The following is a 9,851-nucleotide window of genomic DNA, read 5'->3' as shown; positions in this document are numbered from 1 at the left end:
AGAGACATAGCATGGAAAATGCCCTTCTGGGTGTTTATACACCCTATATGGGGAAAATAATAATTTAAAAAGTCAAAAAAAAGTTTAGAAGTTTTTTTGGGGATAAACTTGACTTTCTTTTGCACTAGTGCATAAATATCTGCGAATTAAAAACCATCATTGACTCATGGATTTTTTTATTGCTATATACAAGTCACTCTTCACACTTTCTTGGCCAAAAAAGTGTTTTTTCCCTATAGTCAGCAGGGTTTTTCTTTTGTGGATTTTTTTAACAAGTACAGAATACAATGAAAGGTCAAGTTTATTTAAAATATTTTCAGAATTTTTTGAATTTTTATTTGATTACTATTTTTGTTTTCTGAGTATTCCTTCGATTATGTATGTGCGTGCCTCCTTGGTAGAGAAGAATGCGGTAATGTTAGACGCATGCAGTGCCTTGGTGCGCTTGCTAAGTTGTTCCTTCAGAGAACACCGCTAAACAATTTAGGTAGCGCGCACATTTGCCATGCTCTACTTGGGTAGTTTTCAGTAACACACACTGACTGATAAAACAGCTCAACGTTTAGCCCACAAACATCACCCCTTTATCATCCGGACCAGGTACCGCAATCATCTTTGAAGCAACTTTAATCTGGGGATTTATAACGACGCTGCGGATTCAGATTCAAATCCTTCTCCGAAACAGTGGACCTAATTTAGACACAATCCCTTCACGTAAATTTAACTAAAAAAACCACTGCATACCTTAAGGAACCGAGTCTAATATCCCTGCCTATCTTCTAAATAAACCCATTGGAGAAAGGGTTTCCTACCAATGTCAATGCTTGATATCATCTATAAAACCGGGAATTCCGACCAGACGGTCTGTATCTTCGCAATCTTGAGCGAAGCATGCCGATATCTGTGTAGCGAACCTTCTTCCCGGAATTCTCCTTCAGTCGAAGTACCGAGTGGCAACTGGATCGACGACAGATCAACTGTGCCACTCATCTTACGGCTACCAACCGTTGTGGGTTCGACCCTGGTGGCTGACTACTGGATGCTGGACCTGAAGGATCCGTCGAGACGTGCCCTTCAACAATACAGCACTTGATTGGCTTCTCAACCTTACCGAACGACACAGCTTTACGAGAGTACAGTTCAACGAACCTGCAGACGCAAAGTACAACATATTTTGAATAATTCAAATCCAAATGGTACAAAGAAAGAGGCTGACCGAAATTGCACATAAAATACGCGTGCCTGGTCTCAGGGATTTATCCAAGGACCACTCCAAGTCTTCAACACTCCAAAATTAAGGCATGCAGGAAAAAAGCACCTTGCCATTCACCTTCACCCACTTAATCGGCGCAAAACAGTTTCGAACTAAACAGGACTGTCACTGCTTTACATTGATTGATCAACATGCTAGATAATCAGATAACAATGCCACGGCATCGGAAGGAAGATTTCATGGCCATCAGATTATAAGTTCATTCCATAGTCCATACTGGACAGACCGTGCACATTCTTATTATGAGAAGGGGTCATTCGAGCCTATGAAAATAGGATACTCTTCTAATAGAAATCCCTATGTCCTTACATTCTATTTAGGATTAGGAATAGGTGTAATCAGGCCTGCTTTTGACATATCTATCCTATTCTTATTTGGGTACCATATGCACCTCTTTGGGCTTCTATTGAATCGAGAAATTGGATTGTACATCTTTCATCTTGGTGGTCTTTACCCATTAATGTACACAAATACTTGGAATCAAGCATAATACCAAAATAATACAAATCGGCATGGTACTTTCAAGTATATATATCATGCGTCATTGTGCTTGCTGGCAGAAGAGTGAAATTTATGGATGCATTCCAGGAACAAGGATGTGAGAGCCTAACTTCATAGGAATGATAGACTACTCATATCAACAAGGAATTCCTTCTTTTCTGGAGCCTATTCAAAAAGAACTCCAAAGTTAAGCATGCTTGGCTTGGAGCGATTTGAGGATGGGTGACTGACTGTGAAGTTGCTCCCGGGTGTGCATGAGTGAGGACAAAGTGCGTAGAAAAGACAGATGTTGGTTTGTGGGGCCAGTCTAGATCTTGCCAGGCGTAACGGCCAGGAACCGATGGATGTGGCCGAGGCGCTACAGTTGGTATCAGAGCCGACCCTCGCGGTTACACGGCCATGTGCGGGTCAGGTGCGCAAGCATGTGGCGCATGGCGCATGTGGCCCGTTGTGGCACACGGCATGAGAGATGTGCCGGACTGGACGCATATACGTGTGCGAAGAGGGAACATTCCTAATGGGCCGACGAGGACGTCAGTTCCTTTGAGTGAGGGTGTATATCAACAAGGAATTCCTTCTTTTCTGGGAGCCCATTCAAAAAGAACTCTAAAGTTAAGCGTGCTTGGCTTGGAGCGATTTGAGCATGAGTGACCGACTGAGAAGTTGCTTCCGGATGCGCATGAGTGAAGACAAAGTGCACAAGAAAGACTAGTGTTAGTTTGTGGGGCCAATCTAGATCCTACCAGGCGTAACGGCCAGGAACCGGTGGATGTGGCCGAGGAGTTACAAAGGATATGGAGAAGATGAATAAAGAATGTCCAAGATAGTGCTCATGGCTGTAGTTCAGTTATTTCGGCAATGTTGGATGAACAACAGATTCAGCTAACAGTGAGCAACATCAGTAAATCTTTCTTCATTGATGAGATGAGAAGGGCACATGGTTTAGGTGTTTTCTAAACGCTGTACTGGGGAGATTCAACAATGAGCTAACAACAGTGTTTTTTTTGGATTCTGTAGGTAACAATCAATAAAGTAAGAAACAATTACACATGGAATTTTGATGGATACCAGAAAGGAATTTGTGAAGAAACAAATAACCATACAAGAATGTCAAAAGAGTGAAGAAAATAAATTACCTCGTTGCAGCATCCACTGACTCCAGTTTGACAAATGCAAAGCCCTTACAAATAGGATCACGGGTCTTCTTAGTTCCAGAGTTTGCTGGATTTATAGTTACCAGGCCAGGAAACCCTTTGAAAGCTAGGTTCAGGTCCTTATGTATGTTCTTCTTTTTCGGGAGGTTCCAAATACGAACATGAACGCCATCATTACTGCGATCTGTGACAACAGGAAATTCATCAAGAAAATCAGGCTCATGTTCAACAATACTTTCTTCAGAATCTTCCATAGCACCTAAATCACAAAATGAAGTGCCAACAATTTCAAAAGGTTTCCAAACTGCAAAGCTGAGCTATCTACTAAGGAGAGTGGATAACAAAGAAAATGTATATAATATACAATTAATTAATTATCTCCATATGTTATTACTCTGAGAGAAAAAGATAAATAGTACCATATCGACATTCACTTTAAGGCTTACGGAAATTCCATGAGGCAGTTTCTGAACATGTTTTTGTCACTGGTATTAGGCCGTTGGACTTGGTGTATAAAGAATTTGCAGAGATCATGTGTATATGACGTAACATCATAAGATACCAATAATGGTCGGTGTTAGAAGGGAACGACCGAGCAGCCAAAAATCTGAGAATTACCAGCTTGTTGCTTGTAGGAACTGAGCATTTCTGAATAATCTTTGAAGATCTTTGCACTTTCTGCCTCACATTTTATTTACTAGTTTGCCGCATTTTTGGCCCTTGTAGTAAGCATAGTTACTACTCCTTGAGTACTATACATAAGTTATTTATAGGGTGAAATTATCTTTAGCGAGTATTGATCTAAACCCTCTTATACTCCCTGTCTCCCTCCGTTCCTAAATATAAGTCTTTGTATAGATTTTGCTATGGACTACATACGAAGCAAACTGAATGAATCTACACTCTAAAATGCATCTATATACATCCGTATGCGGTCCATAGTGAAATCTCTACAAAGACTTATATTGAGGGAGTAATTTACTAATCCTGAAATCTTAAAAGTGCACGCCCACTTTTTCGTAGGAACGGGCGGCCGGGCTGGTTACTTACATGTGTGTCTTTTTTTGTCAGCTAGTGAATGTTTTTTGTTAGCATTAAATGCGTACGGACTAGTCCTGGAAACAGATTCACGCACATTTATTTTGGCCACTTCAATTTTTAAAAAGTCGCATCTTTTAAACCACACGTCGGAATTCAGATCCGTCTTCACCGTTGGATTCATCGCGACGAGATCTTCGAAACTAGATCCCGCATGGATATGTTTCGACAAAAATTTTTTGATGCCAACTTTGGCGCTGTATTGTGCAACTTCAGTACTGCTTTGTGCAACTTTTAGTACTGCATGGTGCAATTTTTTTTAAACCCAGTTTTTTGGAGCTGCATCCTCAGTACTTGTCGTTGCACACATAGTAGTCCTAGTTGGCACATACATGGCCACATAGTTGCATAATCTGGTCCGCATAGTCGCATATGAATTATCATAGCTTGTAATGTAGTCTAGTTGCACACACATTGATGTTTAGTTTGCTTGTAACGTAGTCTAGTTGCGCACAACAATGATGTTTAGTTGGCAGGAAGACTAGTTGCACACACATATGCTTAGTTGGCTTGTAATATAGTCTAGTTGCACACACATTGATGTTTAGTTGGCAGGACACTAGTTGCACACGCATTAATATTTAGTTGGCAGGACTAGTTACACACACATATACTCAGTTGGCACGGCAATGTAGTCTAGTTGCATAATGCAGTACTATAGTTGCACCATATAGCACCAAAGTTGGCATCAAAAAAAATTCGTCGAAACATACCCATATGGGATCTAGTTTCGAAGATCTCGTCGCGATTAACCCAAAGGTGAAAACGGATCTGAATTCCAACGTGTGGTTTAAAAGATATGATTTTTTAAAGAGTTAAGAGACGAAAATAAATGTGTTTCACGGACCAGTCTGTACGCATTTGCTATACGCATTTAATGCTAATAAAAACATTCATTAACTAACAGAAAAAGACACACAATAGATAATTGCTATTTATAAATTATTAAAGGACCAAAACTTGCAATTTGTGGCCGGCCGCTCACAAAGTATAGTGAGCAGCCGGCCGCTCGCTAGACCGGTCCTTTACTAATATTCCTGTGGAACACTGTAGTATTAGTTTTATGCTGAAGCAACAAATGCCACAACTCAGTGAGCTGACGAGAACGCAGAGGGAGCTAACCTGCGCCGGTTTCTGTGTCCGAGCCGTTGGCTTTGAGGTTCTTGGGCGCAGCCGATTTGCTCTTGCGCCCGGCGCCGCCGATGCCCATCTCCCGGAGAAGCTGCTCTTCGACGTCGGTGGTGTAGGTCTTCCCCACGCCGAACCCGGCCGGCTTGGGCCGGTTCTTGAGAAAGATGTCCTCGTCAACCGCCTCCTCCACGTCGTCGTCGTCGTCCTCATCGGCCTCGTCCTCGTCGTCGTCGAGGGTGGTGGGTACCGGCTCGCGGTTCCGGCGGCCGTATTTCCTCAGGCGAGGGAAGGCGAAGAGGACGTGCGACGCGCGCAGCCGCGAGGGCGGCGGCCGCGAGAGCGAGAAGGGGCCCGGCGCCGACGACGCCGCAGCGGCGCCACACGCGGTCGGCAGCTGTAGCAGTGGCATTTCGTTATTGTGTTCAGGCCGGACGGGTAAGCCACGGTGGCTTCCTCTTATCACCGCGAGACTTAATCGGCACCGTCCGATCCTTATCTCAACCGAATCGCAGCCTCCGCGTCGCCCCCACGGTCTGCCGCCTCCCCGCCGGCCATTTTCCGGCCACCTCGCCGCCTCCGTCCGATTCTTATTATGCTTCGCCTTCGCCTCCATCCTTGCCCACGCTTCTCTCCGCCGGGATCCCACCCCGCCTTCCCTCGCCAGTTGGCCGCCTCTCCGCTCCCAGAGCTCCCCTTCCAATCCACCGTCACCGCGCTCAGAACCCGAGCCCCTCCGCTCCAGGCCGCCGTCAGCCGAGCAGCCTCCGGAGAGGAGCAACGGGGCGTTTATGAGGACGAAGAAGACGCGGACCTGGACAATGCACTCACCAAGACACGGCAGCTCGTCGAGTGCGCCATGTTTGCATCTGTTGCTGGTCTCGCGTACTTCCTCAGCAACTCCCTCGCCATCGAGGTCCACTCCCTTCTCTCACTCCGGTGTGCAATGTTGCTCTGTTTCTTTGGCCTTTCAAAATCCATTCATTTGACTGTTGATGCATGAAACTGCTGTCTTCTTTTGCCGATGCAGAATTACTTCAGCTGCTTTTTCCAATTGCCGATAGTCATCTCCTCCTTGAGATGGGGATTAGAAGCTGGTAGGAAGACCATGGTGAGTCTGATCAAATGCTTCACTTGGCATTATATAGCTTTCATGTATTCTGGTTTAGTTTATTTATGGCATTGCCTCGTCAGGTGGCTACTGTTTTACTGCTCTTCACATTGTCTGGCCCTGTCAAAGCATCGACTTATCTGGTAAGCATCTCTTTTGTGGCATATGATTCATATCATGGTCGTGCCAGTGACATGTGTTTGGGTCAGAACATTTAAAGTTGGCAACTCACTTATTTACCTTGAAACTAACTGATGTTGGTGCTGCAATCGAGTGTTGCATCGGGGGCTTCAACATCATTGTCATTGAAACAAACAATAGCTCCGTATCGTGGAATAAAAAAAATCAGCGTATCTTACCACTCAAAGAGATCAATATACCGGGTGAAAAAAAAAATCTGTAAGTAGAGATGGCGAGCTGCGACAGTAAGGGTTAACATTAATCAATCATCGAACAACAGTATTCCTTTTTTCATGTTAGTACTTAAGTTTTGGTGTTGTTGGTTATTTACCCTTTTTCCCTTTGCTTTTTTGTATATATTGTTCCATTTTAGTTTTGTATCTTCTTTGGGACCTGAAAGATTAAAAGAACCCTTCGTTCATTCGTTATGACTCAGTAGATTTTTACACTTCTTGGGCTTGTTTTCCTGCAGCTTATGCACGGGGTAGTTGGTCTAGCCATGGGTACTATGTGGAGGTGAGAAAAGGTGAAGCTTTCGCTTTCACTGTTGGCATATATGTCACTAACAGTAAATGATAGATTTGCATCAGATGCGCATATATGCAGCTGTAGCTTCAATTCGATTTATATTGACTTTGAGTAACGTAACATTTTTCCCATCCCCTGCCATCAGGTTGGAGGCCGATTGGATTGCTTCCATCATAATCTGCTCAATTGTAAATATCTCCTCTCAATTGGTATTTCATATCTATAGATGTATTGCTGGTGACATATGGATTACACATAGCCTCATAGCTTTGGATCGGAACTCGACAACATTACCTTGTGAAAGATCTACATAGAGTTAGGTCATGGATATTTTCGTAATGTTTGGCATAACTATGTAGTTTCTATTTGAAATATGAATCAAATTGTCTAGTTCACGATTTTAATAGTTGCAAATCTCTGTGTTCTTTCTTGTACACCTGTTAGATATCCCTTGGAAGAATTTTCTTTGCTTGCACAATGGAGGGTTACCTTTGTGCTAGTCCTTATCACAAAATTACCAAGCAAATTATAACCAGTCCTAAACATACTTATGTTCTTTTCGTTATTTTGAACATATGAAGTAGCAAATTGCAATTGATATCTCTTCTGGCAAGCACAGCATTGCCGGTTGGTGTTTCTTCTTAACTTTACGTGATGTCTAATATGACTGGACGAAACTTCCTCATAATAGGAGAATAGAGGTGGGAGAGAGTCAAGAGACAATAGATGCTGGTGCATGAGCTCATGTGTCCTTGGAGAATGGGGGTAGTTGATAGGCCCACATAATATCTGAATCCAGAATCATTGGGTAGAAATAAATAAACAGCCTGCTTTGCTAATAACAAAATTTAAGATCATTTGGTAAGAAATAGATACTAAGATCTAGATTGACTTAAAACTAGATCTATATCGGAATTTCGCCCAGTGATCATGTAGCGCCCCTTTTCCGGTGTGATTGCCGACATGAGGTCTCTCTCTTAGTTCGCCTGACTTGAGGAAGAAGCAGAATGAGAACAAGGGGGAAGTATGAGGAGAATTTAGAGCTTTATTCCTCAATTCAGACTTAGTCGTTTCTGCATAACAAACGGGCCAATATAGGCAACAGCCCAACACATGCTACACTATCCCCACTTTTAGAGCTTACCCCCCTCCCACACCACCCGGTACATAGCTGGCACACCGGTGGCGCGCTACCCTGTCTAAGACGCGTCGTTGCGCATGACGGATCATTTCCAGCTGACCTTTGTGCTACTCTTATTTTTAGTCCTTCAACTGAATTTCAGCTGACAGTTTGCTTTGCAGATCCGTGCGGTGGGAGCTTGTGGATATGTGTTAGTGTCATCGTTCCTGATACGAGAAAATATTCTTCAATTGGTATGTCTATTCAACTCTATTCAATGATTCTTCAGTTGAGAAAAGATTCTTCAATTTAATTCATGGACTACTAATCATTTCAGATAACCGTTAATGTGCATGCCTCCTTAACGTACATTCTGGCAGCGGCTGGTGTGAACGCAATTCCATCCATGGATGCAATATATGTAATCTTTGGGACACTGGTAATTTTTAACCTGCCAAATTATACCTATAGCATGAGCCAGTTCAGAAAGTAATTTCCCTGTCTTTGGCAGCTTCTACTTAATTGTGGATTCTTTGTCTTCATACTGCACATAATCTACACAATCTTCCTGACCAAGCTTGGAATCAAGCCTTCGCTGAGACCTCCACGATGGCTGGGCAAAACAACTTTTAGTTGATAGGTAGAATGCCACCATACTCATTTTTAGTTGAAGGTTTGCGCCCTGACTGAACTTGCAGCATTTTAGTCACAACTTACAAATGCTCCCCCACTACCCGGCGTGGCAATTGTGACCTTTGTAATATGAGCATTATTGTTCGGCTTCCTGGTGCATGATTGTGGTTTTCCTGACAAGATTTTTGGTGATTGTGATTCATTATTGGTGGAATTGACTGATCGACGTGTTGTAGACTTGGTATATTGTCCCAGTCACGCCTTCTTTTTTTAAGTTTTATTTTTTTATTTTTTTGCATTCTCTTAACCTTTTCCGTTAACTATATATTTTAAATTTTGGGGGCATTACTCCCTCCATCTCAAAATGTAAGTCCTACTCATTTTGTCCAAACTCAAACTTGCTTAAGTTTGATTTTCGGCATTCTATTAACCCTTTTCTGTTAACCATAGGGTATTACTACACCATCGTTTAAGTTCTCTCTACATACATTAATGTTGAATCTAGAGCTTTGCTCTCACGAACTCTTTGTGAAGACAGTGTCTTGTTTTCCATCCTTTTGCATGCCTTCCATGCCAGGAATAATGCTTAGCGACATGGTTTATACATGACGTCTTTCTTGCAAGCGCCACAGAGGTATGGCGGAGTTTAGGGCAACTTCAACGCGGATCACCAAACGGACGGCACCAAATGTCCATGGACTCTTTTGGACGTGTTCACGGACAGCCGGCCAGGTGCCGGTCATCCAACTGTAGGCACCAAATGTTTGCCCGCTCATTTTTTTCCCCTATGCCTAGAGTACTAAAAATAATGAAAGATAAATAGCACAATTCTTCAATAATTGAAAGATAACTATTCCAATGTAACAAAAATTCACATATAAATATTACAATCCAAACAAAAAGTTTTGAATGAAATAGCTCAAATTTGAATTCAACTTATTCGGACACAGATACTCAATCAGATAATTGTGATAAGACTGACATGTCAATGAATAGGAGGGTTAGATCTTCCACTGCTCATGTTTCGGATTCAGATTGAAAAGATGAAGTGATATGATCCTGTCTTTTGTAACATTATTACAGTATAAGTTTGTCTCTTTTGTACTCTATAGTTCTCAGAAGTTC

At 42.6% G+C, this 9,851-nt stretch overlaps 2 protein-coding genes across 2 annotated transcripts; one reads left to right on the top strand and one right to left on the bottom strand.

Moving 5' to 3' along the window:
* Nucleotides 1–561: 561 nt before the first annotated feature.
* LOC119337179 lies at nucleotides 562–5,597 on the bottom strand. The gene is made up of 3 exons (XM_037609301.1): nucleotides 5,149–5,597; nucleotides 2,911–3,112; nucleotides 562–1,149 (listed from the first exon to the last, which is right to left on the bottom strand). Exons 1-3 carry the CDS (start codon nucleotides 5,564–5,566, stop codon nucleotides 987–989), a joined length of 783 nt encoding a protein of 260 aa, XP_037465198.1. The 5' UTR covers nucleotides 5,567–5,597; the 3' UTR covers nucleotides 562–986.
* Nucleotides 5,598–5,637: 40 nt separating this feature from the next.
* Nucleotides 5,638–8,965, top strand: LOC119337178. Its single transcript, XM_037609300.1, has 8 exons — nucleotides 5,638–6,070; nucleotides 6,185–6,265; nucleotides 6,349–6,408; nucleotides 6,918–6,961; nucleotides 7,119–7,161; nucleotides 8,276–8,347; nucleotides 8,431–8,532; nucleotides 8,605–8,965. The coding sequence occupies exons 1-8, from the start codon at nucleotides 5,750–5,752 to the stop codon at nucleotides 8,728–8,730; spliced, it is 849 nt and encodes a 282-aa protein (XP_037465197.1). The 5' UTR covers nucleotides 5,638–5,749; the 3' UTR covers nucleotides 8,731–8,965.
* Nucleotides 8,966–9,851: the final 886 nt, after the last annotated feature.

Source organism: Triticum dicoccoides, chromosome 7B (genome assembly GCF_002162155.2).
Source record: "Triticum dicoccoides isolate Atlit2015 ecotype Zavitan chromosome 7B, WEW_v2.0, whole genome shotgun sequence".
In the NCBI taxonomy this organism is placed as follows: Eukaryota; Viridiplantae; Streptophyta; class Magnoliopsida; order Poales; family Poaceae; genus Triticum; species Triticum dicoccoides.
The sequence above is the reverse complement of the archived record's forward strand: the minus strand, read 5'-3'. Positions and strand labels throughout refer to the sequence as shown.

Coding starts and splice junctions, on each gene's coding strand:
- LOC119337179 (XM_037609301.1), bottom strand. CDS start 5,566: ATGCCACTGCTACAGCTGCCGACCGCGTGTGGCGCCGCTGCGGCGTCG. Junction 3,113..5,148: donor GGACACAGAAACCGGCGCAG/GTTAGCTCCCTC, acceptor CTGTTGTCACAG/ATCGCAGTAATGATGGCGTT. Junction 1,150..2,910: donor TCAGTGGATGCTGCAACGAG/GTAATTTATTTT, acceptor TTGCGTCTGCAG/GTTCGTTGAACTGTACTCTC.
- LOC119337178 (XM_037609300.1), top strand. CDS start 5,750: ATGCTTCGCCTTCGCCTCCATCCTTGCCCACGCTTCTCTCCGCCGGGA. Junction 6,266..6,348: donor AAGCTGGTAGGAAGACCATG/GTGAGTCTGATC, acceptor TTGCCTCGTCAG/GTGGCTACTGTTTTACTGCT. Junction 7,162..8,275: donor CCATCATAATCTGCTCAATT/GTAAATATCTCC, acceptor TTTGCTTTGCAG/ATCCGTGCGGTGGGAGCTTG.